Source organism: Martes martes (genome assembly GCF_963455335.1).
Source record: "Martes martes genome assembly, chromosome: 1".
In the NCBI taxonomy this organism is placed as follows: domain Eukaryota; kingdom Metazoa; phylum Chordata; class Mammalia; order Carnivora; family Mustelidae; genus Martes; species Martes martes.
The window spans coordinates 171415221-171435968 of NC_137888.1; the positions used below are offsets into that span (position 1 = coordinate 171415221).

Below are 20748 nucleotides of genomic sequence, written 5' to 3' on the forward strand. Positions count from 1 at the left end.
TGGCTCATTACAAGTCCTAACTGACCATTAAATTACTGGGAGGTGGAGTGGACAGGGAATGAGCTCCTGAAGAACAGCAGGAGAGGAAAGAGGCCAGAGACATCCAGGTATCTCCTGGGGAAAGGAGGGCTGCTGGTGAGCCCGTTGGCCAGCACGTGGAATACAAGAGGGCAAATGGGGCAGAGGAGCAGGGGTGACAGGTGCACCTGAGGTCATCCTAACCTAGAATTAACACAGGTAGGGATGCCAACAGAGATTTGAACAGAAATCTAGAAATCAGCAAAGGGGTGGAGTCAGGAGCTACACCTTTGGGAGTTGCTGGCAAGAACGGTAGCTGGAAGCCATGGGAGTAGATGAGGTCACCCAGGAAGTTTGGAGAAAAAGAAGACAAACAGGCTGGAGCCCAGGCTCCAACATTTCATACGTTTTAATGTTAACTAAATGCCCTGAGGCCAGTAGGAATCCTTTGTAGGAGGTACAGAAATAGCAGAGCACTGGGCCATAAAGAAGTGACTAATTTAAAATGTGGTGGTCTGAGGCAGGATGGTCAGAGAGGGCTTACAGATGAAACACCTGCAATCCCAGGTATCTGGACTCTTGAGCCACAAGGCCAAATCCCCACAGGAAAGAGCTGCTTTAGTCTGCATTCCAAATCTGTATTGAAAGGGGACAAACAGGGGTAGTGGAATATATCTGAATAGAGAGAGTGAAGGAAAAAGAAGATCACCTCTAGAAAAAAAAGTCTTCTAAAACTCAATCGCAATGCCCCTGCAGACCATTACCCCCCGGGGGGGGGGGGGGAAGAAAGAAAGAAAAAGAAACCTTTCTCTGAATTCCTGTTTATTAGGCGAATGAGTGGCCAAAATATCTTGGGACTTAGCATATGGGTCATCTGGTGAATATTTACTAAAAACCCATTGTTGCATACCAGGAGATGAAGAGCGCAGAACAAAGAGGAAAAGACATGGTTCTTTCCCTCCCACAGATTAATATTTAGACAGTGAAGATTCAACAAGGGCCAAATGGTAAATATTCTAGGCTTTGCAGGCTATACAGTCTCTGTTGCAACTATTCAACTCTGCTCTCATGGCAAGACAGCAGCCAGAGATAATACTAAAGGAATAAGCATGGCTGTGTTCCAATAAAACTTTATTTACAAAAGCAGGCCATAGACTGGATTTGACCTACTGGCTATAGTTTGCCAAGCCCTGGACTAACACATCACAAGCCAACAGAGGAGACTGTGGTGTCAGCCGGGAAGCTCGTAAGCAGCATTCCCTCCTTAGAAGTCAATAAGGAAAGTGAGGAAGAGCACAGACCTCTGGCTAGCCCTAAAGGAAGAGAAAGAAAGAAGGAAAATCTGGGCTTGTTGTGGATTTAATAGGATAAAATGAAATGATGTTTCAAGATATAATGTTTTCCAAGTCTTCTCTGACATTTTTTTCTGCCTTTAGTCAAATTTTAAAGACCATGGAAAACCTGAGAATTCCTTTGAAGACACCTTTTAGAAACCAACTCCCGCTTCTAGGTTTTGCACAAGGGAAAGAGATGGACATTCTGCTTCCAAAGATCTCTCAATAACCCGTGATAAATTCAGTCTTCTCACGGAAGGCCAGAAGAGCAGATATATGTACCTGCCCACTTCTGCCTAAATTGTTGTTTTACTATTCAGGAAAAAAGAAAAATAATACTGGGTCTCCAATTCCTTTAAAATCATGAGCTAGGGTGCAACTCAACAGGACTGTGCTTCTCATACCCAAATGAGGACAAGCCACAAACATATGTGCTGACAAGTCTTGCAGTCATTTCTTGCCCTGAACTACAAAACGAAGCCAAGAGGCACATGCCTTCTCTAGTGCCCACCATCGCTTGGAGAGATGCCATGACCAGGATTGTGCTGTACGAGGGGTCACTTTCCTTTTTTCAGAGAGTCATTCAGGTCTTATGTTCCCAAGAATGGTAACCATCTTTAAATGTTGAGTTTCTATCAAAACCTGAATTTTGGGGGTGTAGGTGGATTAGTCGGTGAAGAGTCTGCTTTGGTCTCAGGTCATGATCCCAGGGTCTTGGAATCAAGTCCCACATCAGGCTTCCTCCTCTGTAGGGAGCCTGCTTCTCCCTCTGCCTGCCAATCCCCCTGTTTGTGCTCCCTCTCTCTCTGACAAATAAATAAAATCTTAAAAAATGCAATGAGGGGTGCCTGGGTGGCTTAGTGGGTTAAAGCCTCTGCCTTCGGCTCAGGTCATGATCTCAGGGTCCTGGGATCGAGCCCCGCATCGGGCCCTCTGCTCAGCACGGAGCCTGCTTCCCCCTCTCTCTCTGCCTGCTTCTCTGCCTACTTGTGATCTCTATCTGTCAAATAAATAAATAAAATCTTAAAAAAAAAAAAAGTAAAAAAAAATATGCAATGAATTTTGAGCCCAAAAATCTTAAAAGACCTTTGTTCGGTGACACACTAGTTTCTTGGGAATGGAGAAGAATGGTAAAAGGGTAAGGTACATATGTCAAAGTAATTATTAGACTCCCCCCCCCCAACCGCCCCCCGCAAAACCAAAAAAGGGAAGGAAAGTAAAGGCCTGGGTCAGGGAGCACTTAAAACCACAGAGTGACTGGACTGCCCCTCACTTTCTGCCTCACCCAGAATGTCCGTCACTATAAGTAACAAGTACTCAAGGCACAGAAATGTTCCAACCTTCTGGACCACTAACATCATTCCAAATATATCATCAGTGGGATTTAGGTGAACTGAGGATGAAAACAAGGTAAAACAGAGCATCTCCTAGGCCCACTGGATCATAAACCACTAGACAGAAGCAAAAGCTCAGATTTCAACTTCTTGAGAAGAAACCTATTTTAAAAAATGAAGTCTATTTTTAAAAAAGATTTGTTATTTGAGAGGGAGCGTGAACACGAGAGTGCGGGGGTGGGAGGAGGAGAGACTGAACCTCAAGGACACTCCCCGGTATGCGTGGAGCCCGAATCCCACGACCCTGAGATCATGACCTGAGCCGAAATCAAGAGTCAGGAGCTCAACCAACTGAGCCGTTCGGGTGCCCCTGAAGTCCATTTTTAAAATAAAAAACATTTATTCATAAAAATAATCACCCAACTTTGAGATTTTTCTACAACCGTGGCAACTGCATGAGGCACCTTCTGTGACTCACCTTGTCTAACCGTCTCATGAGCCCTGTGAGGGGGACATTGCCACTGTCCCACGCTCCAGTTGGCTACCATGCTGACAGAGGTCAAGGACTTTACCCCAGGTGCTCAAGAGGGACATGGCAGAAGCAGTGCTCAAACCCGGGTCTTCCTCATTCCAAACGTGACATGCCATGCAGCTCATAGGTGTGCAGTGTCTACTGGGGCAGGCGCTTCACCCCCACGTCCCGCTGTTTTACCCTCCCAACAGCTCCATGAGGAAGGGACTTAGTTTTTCTAACTCCTATTTTACAGATGAGAAAGCTGAGTGAGTTTCAAAGTACCCTGAGAAAGTCCAAGGTCACCCTACTCACCAAGGGCAGGGCCAGGATTCCAACACAGGTGTTTCCACTCTAGAGGCCAAGCTCCTACCTACGTCATAGGCTTCCCTTCTAGGCAGTGTCCCCAACGTCTCTGGCCCTTTGCCACCAGCTCTCAAAGGCAGCCGTTCAGACCCTTCCCAGCTTTAGCTGAAGGGCTGAGCGTCCAGGGAAGCCTTCTGGGGGGAAGCCACCTGCCTCCCTCTTATTTCAATTCCAATGGTTCCCAAACCCCCCGCGCTGGGGTGGGAGGCGGGGTGTGGAGCGGTCCTCAGACTGCAACAGGCCACACTCATTTCCCATATGGATAAAACCTGAGGTCAGAAAACACCACTCAGAAATGACTCATTTCTCTCTTCCCTGCCAGAAACAACACCCTTTTACGTAACTTGCTCACACACCAATCTCCTCCTCCTTCTAAGGGTGAGTGTCCTGTCAAACCAAGGCTGCTCTTCCTCACAAACTGGCCTTCCGTTTCCAGCGAACGCAAATCAGATCACCCTCTCTGGCTTCATATCTCTGCGAACCGGGGTCAGAGGCAACCAGACCAACATGCTTCTCCAACGTGCTCTCCTGGTGACTTCTGGAAGGGGTGGGAGAATGCTTATCTAATATTGGCTCTTGGGCTGATTCCTTAAGCCAAACCAAAAAAAAAAAAAAAAAAAAAAAAAAAGTGTGTGGTGGGGGAAAAGGCCCCAAGGACTAGGGATCTCTCTCGGATGAATTTGCAAGCCAGTTTCCTGATGGAGCCCTTCTCACATTTTCCATCTCCAGCTGCGTACGTGCAGAAAAGAAAGCCCTTTTTGGGTGTGTCTGTAGGCTAGACTTGGCATAGGAATAGCTGTGGGCAGCCATTTGATACATCAAATTCACTGTGCTTCTGCAACCGGAAGCAATTAGTCCAAACAAAATTTTGTGTTATGTCTGTCCCCTTCATTTGCTATGAAGATCTCTATGGTCCTGTCAACACATACATCTCTGAACATCTGTATTTCCTAAAAAAAAAAAACAAAACAAAAAAAACCCACAAAAAAACAAAACACAAGGTAATGTCCAAAGATAGACCTCACTCTCCTCTTCTCCAGGTGAGGACAGCCTCTACTCTCCTGCAGGGACTAGGAAGCAGAGGGAACTTCCCCCGGGTGCTGGTGGGAACGTCTCCGGAGGAAGGAACACAGAAGTTGGCAAGGACTCGAAGGAGGGATATGCGAGTGCCGTAAGGCTTGCTGAGCCCTGCATGTGCCAAAAATTAATTCATAAGCAAATGCTTATTTTATAGTTTTCCACTTGCTACAAAACACCAAGCAGAAAGGAAAGATTCCTTCTGAGGGCTGGCAGGAAGGGGGTGAAACCAGAGTGGGGAGGAAAAGCAGGGGTTGCTCAAAGTGAAGCTCGACTCAATGGCTGGGCAACATGTCGGTACCCCTTGCAGAGCCCAAGGGCAGTGGTATCATCTCCTTGTTCCTATAAGCAGAGGGTTCGTTCACCACAAAGTCCGAGCTGCTCCGATGGCACCAGGGAGGAGGACTTTTGGAGGCTAGGTCTACCCTCAGATGAGCCAGGGCACAGATGGAAGATGCTAGAAGACTTGAGGGCACTGTCGCTAGGATCCCATTATGCCAGGCTGGGAAATATCCTAAATTTGGCTTCCTGTCATTTCAGGGCTTTAGGTGCTGATGTGACAGATAACAGGGTTGCAGAGTAAGGGAGCAAACTCCCTCCATGAGGGTCCCCAGCAAGCACTACGTGTCTTTATTTTTGGATTCCCATAATTGAATCATCCAAGGTCTGTGCAGTGAAATTCGTAACTTTTGGAGAGCTACAGGCCCCAGTGACTTTATCCTCAGGACTAGGCTGAATATTCACAGATCGCTCCAAAGAGGAACAACATGAGCGTTACTTCTGCAAGATGGGATTGAATTTTCTGGGAAAACAAAGCTCCCCCAGGACAGACATCGGTGTCTCCCTCTTTTTGAAACTTTAGCACTCATCTCAGGGGTCAGAAAGGCCCTGGTAGATGCTCAATCAATTATAATGAGGGGCAGAGCCAGTCTCCACACGTGCCCCCCCGCCCCCGCATAATTCCCTACTTTAATGCACACGCCCTCCTCGCAACCAGAGGTGGTTTTTCTCCCCTCTCTGAAGTTGGGCTGACCTGTGACAGCCTTTGACCGAAAGAATATGGCAGAAGTGACATTCTAGGAATCCCCCTCAGCCCAGGACTTAAAAGGTTTTGTAGCCTCCACTCTCTGCTTCTTCAAACACTACTTAGAACCCAGACACCATGCTCTAAGAATTCCAAATGACATGGAAAGTCCATGTGGAGGAGAACCGTGGCAATCCGGATGGCAGCCCTCACTGAGCTCCCAGCTGAGAGCCAACACCAAGCGCCACAGCCACACAGGCGGCCACCGCAGCCGATGACCCAACTGAGCCCATGCCAAGATCACATGGAGCAGAAGAGCTGCCCAGCTGAGCCAAAGCCCCCAGAATTCTGACAGGTGTCAGAATGGCCACTGCTTCAAGCCACTCCATGCGGAGGGTGCTGCTAAGCAATGAAACTAAAATGGCGGGGGGGTGAGAAGCGGGAGAAGACAAGAGGCACACACTATTTGGTCTAGTTCTGTAGCTCTGAGTAAGTCAGAGCCCCCATGGAGCTTCAGTTTCCTCACGGCTACAATGGGGGCCACGTGTGGCTGGCACAGCTCCCAGCACAACTGGACACTCAAATGAGAGAGCTGAGTGGAGGAACTTCGTCAACAGCAAGTGTCCGAGCCCAGGGAGAATGGATGCTCATCCTGCTGTCTGCTCTACTGAGTTCTGCAGCCACAGACCCGTCCCTGGCCCACCGAGACCTCTGTCTCTGAAGATGACAAGGACTGACCTTGTAGGAAGGAGCAAGTCATCTTTCTTTATAAAGCACCTACTATTCTTCCTCTGGTCGTTACCATCATCCCACAGAATGAAGCCATCACAGGCAAGGAGGTGTTCGTAGAGCCAAACTGCCCTAGTTCCACTCTTGGCTCGGCTACCTACTGACTATATCATCTGGGGCAAGTCCCTTAGAGATTTTTCACTTTAGTTTCCTCCTTGGTAAAAAGCAGTAATTACAGCACCCTGCCTCCTCTAGAGAGTGTGGGGATTAAATGAGATGATACAAGACAAACACTGGAGCACAGTTCCTGGCTCACAGTTAGCACTTAATTGGCCATTATCGTCATCATTATGTTTTTACTTTTTTAAAAGGCTTTAAAAACTTTTAAAAACTTCTTTATAAAAAGTTTTTACTTTTGTTAATTTTTAAAATGATAATACAGTAAAACTGACTTTTTTGGGTATACAGTTCCACAGACTTTCACAGATGGATAGACTTTTGTGGCCACCACCAAAAGCAGGACAAACGATGGTGTCATCACACAAAAAACTCCCTTGTGCTAGGCCTTTACAGTCCAATTGTCCCCTCACCCCTAATCCTGGCAAACACTGATCTGTCCTTCACCGCTACAGTCTTGTCCTTTTGAGAATGTCATATAATCAGAAGCACACAGTATGTCTCCTTTTGCTCAGCATAATGCCTCTGAGTTGCATCCAAGCCACTGTATTTATCAATACTTTGCTCCTTTTTATTGCTGAGAGATATTCCATCATATGGCTCACCTGGAGTTTGTCCAATCATCATAGTTTTAATAATTATTTTCACAAGCCAAGGAAAACTTCAGAAATGGAACCAGCCAACCATCGCTACCAGGTCCTAGGAATTCCTGGGAAAATATCCAGTAACTGCTTGAAAGTTCTGACTCATACTGACAAGGGTCCCAGAGGTCCACACTTGTGCCTCACACTCGACAGAGCAGGAACAAAAACCCAGGAATAACTTCCTTAATCCCACAGAGACCCAGACTGGAAGGTCAGTCTCATTGTCCTTCTCCCTGTAAAGCATGTCCCAGATCCTGGGAAGAGGTACTCATAAGCAGAAGGGTCCTTCTGTAGCCCTCTTCCTGGACAGGCAGCATCCAGTTTTGGAAGCCTGTAGCCCTCCACGCTTCTCTGTGATCGCCCTTTCTACCGCCTGTCACTGAGCAACAATCATCTATGTGAGCCCACCTGACCTGAGACCAGTTTCCCTTCCTAAGACCATAACAGGACAATCTGACCAGGAAGTGATAATGGGCACGGAGTTCCGGCTGGAACTGACCCTGCCTTTAATGGATTACAGCATTTCAGCAATCATTAATAGTCACAAAGGCAGCTTTAACCCAACTCAGACTCACTTCCCAGCTGGTCATGCACTACTTCAAACCAGCTTCTCTAAAGCAGGATGAAATTTTACATCACTCCCCCTGGGGCTTCAAGGTTCCTGTCCTTAACTGGCTCCATACACAAGCTGAGTTCCCGTCATTTTCTCCAGAGAAAGAGAAGCTTGGGGCCAAGGGAGATCTCGCCATTCAACTCTGGGCTAGAATGAATTTTCCTGGAACCACAGGTCTCTATTGAAGCGGTGCCTACATTCTCCCCTCCACCCTCTGAGGTCACTGAAGGGGTGTGGGGTAGGGGGGACAGAGACAGGGAGAAAGAAAGAGCGAGCACACGTGCCCTCAGTGCTATGCCCTCCCACCCTGGCTCACCACTCGGGGCACGCTGGCTGCCTTAAGAGGAAAACCTCGCCACTCCCTATGAGGCTGAACTACTGGAACTCTATCGTGGCATTTCATCTGGTGCCTGAGCATATGAGTAATAAATGTGTGAAAACATGAAACTAATATTCATAATTACTTTACAAGATAAAGAACTTGAAGGAAAAACAGCTTCTGTGTGCCTTGCCATCACCATCAGGGGTACACTGTGAAAAACACGGCATCCTGCCAGAGCCTCAGACTTCATCTTGCCAGCCAGCCTTAGCGCCAGCGGCCCTCAGCCCCCGCGAGTCCTTTCCATGCTTCATTATTCCTTAATTATGGTGCCTTCACGCGTCTCGTCATCCAGACTCTTTAAAGCCTCAAAGAGCCAAGTGGGACCTCTGACCTTCTCATCTCCAACATCCGTTGAGGCGCCATTTTGGCCAACGTTAATGAACTATCAACGGGTGTAGGCTCCAGCCTCAGGCAGGGAGTGTTAGAGATTCTGCACTCATGATGGCCTGTCCCTGACCCTTTTGGACCCCTAGGTTCAGTATCTCTTTTTCTCCTCATTTTTTCTTTTCTATTGAGGTATAACTAACATACAATAAAGTATAGCAATTTCTACTGTATGAGTCACTGAGTTTGAAACAGGTAGGTACCCATGAAACCATAAATACCTCCAGCACCCCAAAAAGTTCCCCTGGGCCCCTCCTAGAAAATATCCTCTCCCAAATTATGGCCAATTTTATCACAGAATTATTTTCAGTTTAGGTTCTCATTAGCTCTCCCCTAAATTACTGCTAATTAGCTTTTAATTACTGGGATGCCTCCTTCTGGACCTTGCTTTCCTCAACTCATCTGTCCTACACTGCCAGATTTATAGCCCTAAATTGCAGCTCCACAGCCCTTTGAAGGCCTGCCCTACTGTTGCGTACAAACTCTCCCGCTGCCAGTCCCCATTCACTGCCCTACTCTGGCTCTGCTCAGTCCAAGGCACCCCATTCCTGTTCTGCCAGCACCCTTACTGCTCCTGCACTTCCTGGGCTTCCTCTTCTCTCCCAAGCAGCACAATGCAGCCGCCCCATGCTGCAGATCTGTACCCAGTTTCCACCTTTCAGATCCACAGCCATCCTTCAAAGCCAATCCCATCAAAAAACCTTCCACGGACTCCTCACACAGATGTTACTTCTTTCTTGGAGGGTCCACTTTATCATTGTTACCTTTTGGATGGCATTACCATTAACCTTGAGACAGAGCTTCCTACATGCATGTGTTTACATTCTTATATCCTTGCTGGATTTTTCAATTTCTTGAAGACCAGGTTTCTAGGATTCTAGGATTTCTCTAATTACTAAAGCTTTAAAAGAAAACTGGGAAGTGGAAGGAATAACGTACTGTTTCCCACTTCTTTAATCAACAAAGAAGAAAAAATTGTCATCTGCTATCAAAATCTTTTCATTAAAGCAAAGACACTGGAGACGACATAATACCAGAAATAAAATGGCAAGATGGACCTTCAAACTGAATGATTTATGAAAAACTCACCACGCTGCCTTCATTTTTCATACTTGGCTATGCCTGCAGAAAATTCGCAGAGACCAACTGGCTCCTGGTTCTAGAAACCATGGCCTTATAGTCCCTACTAAAGCACTGTGTACCTACAGGGTGCTCAATAAATGTTTAGTTCAAATGATCTAGTCACTGGAAATCCTGTGGCTGAAAGACACGGAATGTCTGAGCACGGCTTCTGCTCTGACACGGTAGTGGGTGGGCCACATCCTAACGATGAGAAGGACCACAGGATCCATTCGCGCTCACGGTCAGACTCTCATGTGACAAAATCAAACAGCCATCCCAATGTGTCACGGCTCTGGCGCCAAAGCGATGACTCAGGCACTAAGTGGACTCTGCCACCAGCACAAGTCTCCACTGAGGGCAGCGCCTAACAATGAACTTCACGAGTGTGTGTGAAGGCCAGCTGGGACTGGAGTGCGAGAAGGCAGGGCCCTCACAGGCGGCTGTGTAGCTCGTGTGAGGGGCAGGGCGCCTGGGAGAGGGAGCACTGAGAAATGTAACCTGACCCAGGGCAAACCTACCCACAGGAACCTAGCCTCTTCTAATCTACACTGAGATCCATGACTCCATTCAACCAGATTCTGAATTTAAGTTTGGGCCCGAGAATTTAACATCAAGTCAAATATACACATCAGGGTGAATGAAGTTTATGATGTGTTAATTATATCTCAATCAAGCTTATCGAAATGTAGGTATACACACACAGACAGCTAAGTAAACCCTTATTCAAGACCTGACAAAGAGGGAAGATTGCATGAAGAACAGGACGAGAAAATATTTAAAGAAATACTTTTAATTGGCATTTTGAAATGAAAATTATAAACAAATTCTTAAATTCACTAGAATTGCTTCATGAAGGACTTCTGTCAAGAATTCTTTCAAGTTTTTATTACTGTTTTAAAATATATATCCTATCTGGCTACCAAAAAAATCATCTACGCATCTTTGACTAATCTAGCCTGACTCTTCCCTATTAGTTCAAATTGGTGTTATTAATTCAAGTGGTTTTATCGAACTTTTCACTTGAAAGGTAGAGAAATTGATAGCCAGCAGTAACTGCAGTGTCTATAGATATAAAAATTAAATCTAAACAGCACACACAGCCCAAACTCCTTTTTGGTCATCCTCTGAGGGGACTGTCTATGATCTGGGATAAAATCTGTAAGTACACTTCATTCAATCACTCATTGCACAAACATTTGTGGACTTCCCACCATGCCCCAGATCTTGGATCGATTTCCTTTGCACATCCTCAGCAGTTTGTCAGCTTTCAAATGTAACTCATGTCTTGAAACCAATTCTGAATTATGACTGAATGACTGAGGAAGACACCGGTAGAAATTGCTTCTCATAAGCACAGAATTTTGCGCTCTAGGAATGAGCTGTCCATCATAGAAGACCCTTGGTACCACACAGGTGCCTGGCTCTCAGAACAGATTCTCTCCCCGCTCAGTAGGGATGTCACACAGCAGCAAGCTGCCCTCTTACCTGTATGGTGGTGTTGCCTCCTTCCAGGAGGGCGATGGCCAAGAGAATGCTTTCATGAAACACTCGGTCACTGGATGCGTTCATGATGAGGTCAATGACCAGATTGGAGGCACCCTCCTTGTCGAGGTGGCACTGAACCTCAGCCAGGCTCATCTCACCCCTGCTCGTGGAACTGGACCCAGAGCCTCCCCCTAGGAGGATGGAACATTGCTCCTATTAACCACAATCAGAGCATGTATTGCATACTTACTATGTACCAACATTTAATGCACTGAACGGTTTAACAGGATTAGCTCCTTCTAATTAGTACTAGAACCTTCTTAAGGACCCCACAAGGAAGATACTAATTATTAGCACAGAGATGAAGTCACTTGTCTTTGAGGAGGACACCCAGCTTGTAAGAGAGATGGTATCTCAGTGCAGGTGGGTAAGATGAGGAATGATGTATTTCCAGCAAAAGACCCACAGCCATCCAGACAAGACTCTCCCTGACATTAAAATACAATGATTTGGTGAAGAATTATTAAAAAAAAAACCTTTTGAGTTCAAGAAACAAACCCAACTTATACATGTCTTAGAACACTCCTAAAAAAATATAGCCTATAACAGTTACTCTAGCCCTGTTTCTAAGAAACCCACTCTTGACCCAACTCAATCTTTCACGTAATTTATCTGTTCATTCATTCAATAAATAGTTACTCAGTGCTTGGCATGGAGCCAAGAACTGGGGCTGGAGAGTGAAAACAGATGAAATTCCCATCCCCACTGAGCTTGAGATTACATGAATAAAGTTAAGCAGATAGGGCCTATGTCGTTTAGTGGAATGGATTCCAACTGTGTTTAGAAAGTGCCTACATAAGAACTTGCCTTGCATTACTATTGGCAATAACTGAAATATTAATGTACACAGGGACATGGACCGATAGATTTCAGAGAGAAGAAAATCATCTGCCAGTCCTTCTCCACAGACCTCAATTCAAACGCTACCTCCTTTGCACTGCTTGTCTTGACTACCTAGATCCATTATATCCATAGAGCAGGGTAGAAATTGGGTTGTGTCTCTTCTCTCTTATAGCTTTTTAAAGCAGAAACAGTCTCTGATGCATTTCTAAAACACTCTCATAAGGCCTCCCCAGGGCTTCACATATTTTGTGGAATGACCCCACTACAGAAGGTAAAGAGAAATAGTTTTGAGATATTATGCAAGGAACTTCTCCTTGAGAAATTCCTTGAGAATTCAACTTGCAGATGAAATGCTAAGGTCCTATTCCTGGGGTACTCTGAGACCTATCTTCACCAAAGCTGTACAGCCCCATGAAGTGAGTAGGTGTGCTCCAAGTTTTCGTTTGGTGAGAAACTCAAGATCCCTTCCCAGAAACAGCTAGGATAACTGCATTAATCACCGAGTATTTTGGTTCTACCTACAGCATGCCCCCCAAAACCTATAGTGCGTAATAGTCATCATTATAGACAAGGAATCAGTCAACTCACATCTGTGCTTCCAGCGAGGATTGAACTCCTGCCCCACCGCCCCACTGGCTTAAAACCAAAACCAACACCCACAGTTGAGTTCAGCGTTCTTCCAACTTTTGCCTGTAACTGTGCTTACAATGTTTTGCAACCTCTTTGAGGATTTTTTTTTAAAGCAATTCTATAGGGACTTTTCTTTCTTTTTTTTTTTTTTTTTTAGGTAAACTCCCTTAAGATTTTGGGAGGGACACAGCACAGGCATTAGAATTAGACATACTGAGGTTCAAATTATAGAACAGTCACTAACAAGCTTCCATTTTCTTTCTCTTAAAAAGGGCCAGCAAGAGTGTCTGCTATAAAATGGGGTACTTGGGGGAGCAAACAAGAAGGTCAAATGCTTGGGAGAGCCCTTGGTCCTTGGTAGGTGTATAATCATCATTATACACCTTTTATTATTATAAAAAAAAAGCGAGGAGCTTTCACCATCCTCACTGCTAACACCATTGTTATTTAATGGGAAGAATGAATCCTCATGAGCACAAGAAAATGGGCAGTAAAATCAAGTTCCTTGAGTCGTTCAAAAATCACCCAGAGGGTTGCTGTACTAGAAGGGGGGGGGGGGCAAAAGACTTAGCCAATATCTAACTGCAGGGAAATATTTTTAGATATCACTTTGATGGTAGACCAAAGACAAAACAAGTTGCTAGAAAACACACTTGCCACCCAAATTCATCTGTTAGTTTCAACCTGTTAAGGAGAAACATACAGCTCTCATGTGGCACACTCAATTCACACGTGCAGCTAATTAGCACACCACACAGCCTACCTCCTCCCCCAGGCTTGCTGGGTCCTCCTGGTGACAGCGGGCCATTGCCAAAGCTGGTGAGGCTTTCTCTTCTTCCTGAAGGTCTGATGTTTCCATAGTAACGGTTGACCAAAATTTGCCTGAGCGCCTCACCCTTAATTCAAACAGGATAATGAAATCAGGTTCTGAATTTAATGCATAACTGAGCTACTAATACTCAAAAAACATGGGGGTACTCAGTTATAATTGGCTCAGTTTCACTCAGTGAAAAAATAAATTATTAATAAAAGCACTTGGAAACTCTGAAGTTAACTTCTTCAATATTTTCTCAGGAAAGCACATCATTAAAAAAAAGCAGCAATCTAGAATATTAAATATCTGAAGTTTCTCTCTCTCAGTGATAAACACAGAACATTAATTTTGAAGGGCAACTAACAATAACAAAAACAAAAAAGTCCCTTTGGGTTAAGCCAATAAAAATCAGACAAAATGAGAATTTTACAGGTCACCTTTCACACAGCAATATGAAAATGTTACCCCAGACATAGGGCTTATTCCCAGTATTGTAAGAAAATAGTAAGATATAAAAGTAATACTGCATGATTTAATGAGCTGAAAGGAAGCCTTTCTTATAGAAATAGTCAATGGGTCGAGTGGTGAAGAAAAAATAATGCTATAGGAAATAAAGTAGGGGCAGATATCAGACATGCCAATCAAAAAATAAGCACCATGAATGAAATGAGTTTGACATTTGCTTTGAAATAATAAGGGAGGCCAATAGGTACGGATACAGATGAGATGAGAGCAACCACGAGTTGATAGTTGTTGAAGCCAAGTTAGGAATGGGCATTCTCGGGTTCTCCAAACTCTTCTGGTTCTTCTCGTATATATTTGAACATTTCCATAATATTGTGTTTTAAAAAATATAACTATCAAAGGAATCTTAGACAGAAGACAGAACAACTCTCTCCCACAACTCCAACAACAACAACAACAAAAATAATAAACCCGTAATTTGTTCCCTAATACTAGGGGACATTAGCAAAGCAGCCCGAAACAGCACAGAGTAGCAGGATTCATTCTTAGCTCTATTCTACATTCAGTCCTGCTAAATGATTCCCAGGCCACCTCCTGGCCTGGAAGTTTCTGAAAGTCAGAGGCTGTATGGTTCTCCCCCAGACTCTTCCCCAGGGACAAAGTAGTAAGACATGGAGTTCCTCTGACACATCACCGGGAGAGGTGAGTGAGAAGTCTAGCAGACAGAAGGGTGCTGAGATATAGCGGGTGTCTAAAATAGAGGCTCAAGAGTTCTTCTGAAGAGACCTGCAATGGGAACACGAGTCAGTAGAATTTAAAGTGATTTGTGAATCAGCTCCAAGAATAGGTCTGGAGACTTCAAGTGGGGTGTCTGAAAAATAAGATGAGAGAGCAAGAAGGGTCCTGAAAGTGGCAGAGAGGCTGGGATGCCAGGGGCACATGGGACCAGGGAACAAAGGAGAAAGGTAGAAAACTCCTTAGTTCAGTGTCAAAATCACGTGAGGTCCCAGGGCTATGCTGCCGAGCTTTTCTTCTTTCTTAATTCAGGTTGCTGGTCAAAGACTCAGAAATGGCTTTAATGGCTCAGAAAACCACATTTTGGTATAAAGATATAGCTTTGCTGGTGTTTACGTCTCCAGCACCAATACAAACACACAGATGCTCTCCAACGCAGTTGCTGAGAGCACGGGGATTTGAAAGGCTGACTTCATAAAAGGAGAGAAATATAAATTTCAAAGGATCATTCATGGAAGCCAACCCAGAAAGAAAAGGGGCAAAGAAAAGGTTACCTCCATTCTGAATGTAACTGGAGATTAAATTTGATTTCCTTTTTTTCACCATAATGATGTACAGTTTGATTTTCTTTCAATAACATACAGTCTTTGAATTCCCATGATAGGAAATGGTTGGCAGTAAACCATCTAATTCTCTAACTGGATCCCTCTGGGCATCACAGGAATATTGTCTGAGACGTAGATGGCTGGGCTGCGACCTACGAGCTGCAACCACTAAAGACAGCCAATGTCGCCGTCCTGGCAAGCATCTGGAAGATGGTAGGGTTGAATGGTCAAGTCAAAGGCAGGGTGACCATGACCAACCAACCAACAAACACACGTCTTAAAGGAAGTGTCAACTATAGATTTTACAGTCAACTCCAGTTCAGGCAGGAGCAACTCAGATTTTCCACTCTTTAGCTTGAGGGCAATGGTCAGTTTGCAATCAAGCGAGCAGGAGGTAAAGAAAGGAACACATGCCATCTGGGAACACGTGGACTCCAGGAACAGGAACTTCACATTTATGCAGCCTGGATGCCAACTGAAGTTACAAAGGGATCTCACATTACCATTTTGTCTCTCCTTCCACAGAAAAACCCTAGCGGTTACCATAGCAACTGATGCATCAAATGGTACATTTTTCCCCCATAAGAGAATATCATGAAATGTGCTAATTATGGAAAAACACACACACATACATTCTACCCTACAAACTTTTATTTTTTTTCCTTCTTAATTATAAGGCTTTTGGCACATATTCACCTCACCTTCTCTCCACACACACAAAAAAGTTTAAGCTGCAAGGGAAAAAAAACCATAGAGCATGTGGGACTTCCCTTTTTTTTTTTTTTTTAACAAGTTGAGATTTATTCCTTTTCTGAAAGAATAAAGACTGATACTTTTAGGTAAAAAGGGAAAAAGAAAATGGACAACATTATAAAAAGTTATGCAAATCCCTAGTGTAAAAACTTAGGTTCAAGAAAAATTCTGTTTTCTGAGCCAGTGGTTTAATTTAGGAAAAATTAAAATCTGCAGACAAAAGCCTTCCTAATCATCATGATATAAATTACTCAAGAGCACAAAACTTCTCGCACCGTACTAAGATCAGAAACCTGATTGAAGAAAAGGAAAAAAAAAAAAGACTCCGCAAATAATGTCACTTCTGCAATTTTAACATTTGACCAGGCAACCCTTTTTTAAAAAAATTTAATTTTTTTCCAGAAGTTTACACCTATAGTATGCAAACAGATATCAGATGTTTTTCTCTGGTAAGAAATTCCACACACACATTATAATCTGAGACTGAGGAAAGGCAAAGGCCAAGAGTTTCTTCTGTAGTAAGTGTCACCTTACAACAGTGAAAATGGTAGCTCAGTGATGGAGAGTAATGAAATCAAGCTTCTACCTTGCAGTTTGGTTCAAACAAGTTTCATTTCCATTAGTTCAACTAAGTGGCTAATGATATATAGGGACAGAGCCAAGTGCCAAACAAGGCACTAAGGAGTTAATATTGCCACATATGAACAGGAGAGAAAAAGTGACCTTTTTGGCTTCCTACGTTCTAGCCACTTGAAAACCATGGGCTGCAGGAAAGATCAGCCTCTCACATGAGTGGTGAGCCTTTCACACCTTAGTCAGCACTAAGGTCACGCCTCAGTTTAAAAATACCTTCCTTTTGCTACTATCATCTACCAAATCAATTGAAGTGTGTGTGTCAGTCTGCAAGGTAACAATACATTAGTTAATATTCCTTGTCATAGTCCAGCCACTGTGCTAAGTGCTTCACATGCACAGCTCAGTTGGACAGTCCTAAGGGGCAGAGACCATTAGTATCCCCATTTTACAGCAGAAGAAACTGAGGAACAGGGTGGGTCAATCACTTGCTTTAAATTACACAGCTAGGACTTGGCACAGGAAGGCTTGAACCTCTTTCTAATTCCAAAGCTTACATCCTTAGGTAGCATTCAATACTCTGACTCCTGAGAACTTGGGGCACAAGGGATGGCTCTGTGTCTTTACCAGCTACTTCTAAGGCCCATGATAATTATTAAAGGATAGGCATGTATGGAAAACACAGGAATGCACAGGGGCTCTTAGTTGACTAACTGCCAGAGATCCAGGATGCTGGAGGGGAAAGGCTAAATGCCACCTCCACAGGAACTACTCTTTGGTCATACCCTGAGAAATTACAATCACAAAAGAATGCAAAGAATTTGGGATGTGGTGGGACTGGGCAGGGGCTGGGACCTATGAGCAGAACAAAGGTGCACGGGCCACCCATTTATCTCAGGCATAAATCCTCCAGGACACTGATGACCACAATTCCAAGGCAGTCTTTGTTATACCCCACCTTCCTGTGTCTTAGTTTCCTAATGTGAAATGAGGATGAAGACTGTGGCACTGAATCAACGTCAGCATTAACAAAAATTAAATTGGTGACTTAACATATGTAAAAGTCTTAGCACGGTCACTGGCATATGATAAGTACTCAGAAATCCAGGATATCTGGTTTATCTTCCAAAAATTAGTAACATGAATTGGTCAGCATGCTCATGCTGTAGATAAGCTTTGTAGAAAATGGTTTGGCAATGCATAATGAGCACCTACAGAAAGTATCTATCTTTTGGTCTAAGAATGCCCCTTCTAGGAATCTACCCAGATATGTACACATTTCTTCATTTCCTCATCAGAGGAAAATATTACAAACCACTTGTTCATTTGTGGAACTTCAGAGAGCTATTAACTTTCAGACTTTCAAAGAAAATCATCACAGACAATATTAAATGACAACAGCAAGGTATGGAAGTCGTAAACTTAGGATATCCCAAGGACAAAGAAAATGTTCATTGGCACATAATGCACACCTGCGTAAAAAAAGTGGGCAGAGGAAATGTTATATCATTAGCTGCTTTTATAGCAAGTAATACAATTATGAACTTTTTATTAAATTTCTTTTGCTTATTATAAATTAATTGTAATGATAATCAGTGACTTACAGAAAAAAAAAGGTTTTTAAAGACTTCACCTAATTAGAGAGCCACTACAGAAAAAGAAGAGAGGTCATGAAAAGCTTACTGGTCATCATTTGGACACTGGCAGGGTCTATGGCCCAAATAGGTAGATAATAGGTGGACTCACCAGTTAGCCTCACTGATACAAATGGCTGTGATTGGTCCTGAGCCAATTAATGCTTTAACACTATCAACACCAACATAAGCTGTCTTTGTATTACAGTGCATGGCTGGGGGAGGCGTTATGGTCATTAGCTCCCAAAGTCCAAGACTACGTACCCTTTTATGGTCTTCCAGTTGCCTCAGGGGGGGGCTCGGCTCGAGCTCCTGCTAAGCATGCAGAAATTCCATTTTAAGTACAACACTAGACAGACACACCATCTTCAGTATCAGTCACAAATGAAATACACCAAGAGCTCATACTGAGCTAAGAGTTACACAAAAGGATTAGAGGCCTTTTAAAATGTTTCCCCAGGCACCTACTAATGCTCAATTACTTTGCATACTGCTTAACAGCTGTCCTGTCCCCAACTCTAATGCACTATTTAAATGAGCAGGTTTCTGACTTTTTGGTCATATGCTATATTATGTATTTTTACAGGACCCCAAAAGGGGTTATAATGCAAGACACCAACAGGGCAAGTCCTCACGGTTCATACATGCATAACTGCACAGCACATGCATCAGAACATCAATGCATACACTTCTGAGCAGACACACATATATAGCCCCTCAGCTCTCCCCAAACTACCGGTTCACAGCATTCTAATCAAAGCTGTTAACAGTGAAGAGCTCTGATCAGCATATCAGACACTGATCATCGTAAAGCAGCCACAATGCAACTCGGCAATTTGATAATGTTTGTTTTATTTTTAAGATCTTCATTAGACTTTTCTCAAATGAAATACATTTCATTCATGCTTTTACCCTCCCGTGATTTTAATAGAGCTTCTGAAAGTAAATTTTGGTACTTAGAAATAGGTCTCTCCAAAAAGCTTCTCTATGATTTCAGAGGCCTTAATTAATTCTAGTCCTTCATTTAACGAGTTTAGTTAGCAACAGAAGAACAGAAAGAATGCAATGTGAAACCGTGACTTTATTAGTAGCTTTCACCAAAACCATGTGTTAATATCCAGGACTTCAAATTTGCATCACCTCTGCACAGAACACAGAGTCTATTCTGTAGAACAACAGAAAGGTCTTGACATTCCGGAGTTGTTCAAATGAGTATTTTACAACTGAGACAGTTTTGTGTGAAAGCCTTCACTCAGAGAGCCTCATCTCCTCACCAGGAGGCATGCTCTGGTGTAGCCCCAGCAACTCTGAACTTAACTTTCTCCACTGAGAGCCTTCTCAATTACAGAAACCATCAGTTCCCAGCCCGGCTAGAAGACTTCCCCCTGCACCTACCACCATGACAGAAATTTCACCACAACAGCTCAGACACTCAACCAAGACAACTGAGAAGCACCCATATTTGCTGTCACTGCAAATATAGGTGAGTGACACACACCTCTGTGGAGTTCTCCGAATCCGGAGCTTGTGGGAGCTAGTTGGGAGTAAAACAAAGCATGTTAGTTATGGCACTTGAATCTTGGGGGCCACAAAGAAATCCAGAGACCAACATCAAGGACAAGACACAGAAGGCAAGATCAAAGATGAGGTGACATGGCCATACCGGGTCTCGAGCAACAGAGGTGAGGAGATACTTTCTCTTTTAAACTGCACTCAATATGGTCATGATGGAAGAAACCAACTGGCCTGAGATAAGGAAACATATTTAAAATAGGGAAAGAAACAGAAGACTACTAATGACCAAGAAGGAAATAGATCTTAAAAAAAAAAAAAAAAGGACATCAAAGGAAGAACCACTGCACACCTGTGCTTTGTTTGTCCACCGAGAGAGAAAAAAGCCATCACAGTGCATACCCGGGGGCGGGGAAGGAGAGGGAGTGGGGTGGGTAATGGTAACAGAGGTCTCAGGGGCACTCCCATTCCCAGAGCCCCAAAGCCTGCGAAAGACAGCTCCACGAATCTGTCCTCCACAGGACACGTGCTTGGAGCAGGAAACTGACTGATGTCAGAGGTAACCACCAGACGCTACCCAGATCTCCCTGGACCAAAGTCACGCACCAGGCATGGCTGGCTAGTTCAAGGTACAGTCTGCGACTATGGAATGAGGCCAAGGCTCACGCTTCAAGTGAGTGACCTTGCTGAGGCCAGAGTGTGGCTGTCGGCTGGTGAGCCAGAACAGGTGTTGAAAGCACAGAAGGACTGACGCTGTGAGATCTGGTAGTGTTTCAACCCAGCCCAGTGCTACCGCTTTGGTGGTTTGATCCCCAAGATGGAAAAAAAATGTTCTCCATAGAAGACTGTCGTTATGTAATTTCACGGTTTCTGTCTTGTTTTCTATTTCTGAACAGGTAAAATGAAGAAAAGACACAGGAGATC

The 20748-nt window shown here is 44.1% G+C and overlaps 1 protein-coding gene across 1 annotated transcript in view; it reads right to left on the reverse strand.

Moving 5' to 3' along the window:
- ITPR1 (inositol 1,4,5-trisphosphate receptor type 1) overlaps window positions 1-20748 on the reverse strand; it is a 335828-nt gene that overhangs the window by 95342 nt on the left and 219738 nt on the right. The window contains exons 40-43 of the mRNA XM_080801715.1: window positions 19811-19846; window positions 18577-18627; window positions 13497-13629; window positions 11201-11391 (exon numbers count right to left, since the gene is read on the reverse strand). Of these exons, the coding sequence (XP_080657841.1) occupies window positions 11201-11391; window positions 13497-13629; window positions 18577-18627; window positions 19811-19846 (411 nt within the window). The remainder of the gene's footprint in view (window positions 1-11200; window positions 11392-13496; window positions 13630-18576; window positions 18628-19810; window positions 19847-20748) is intronic.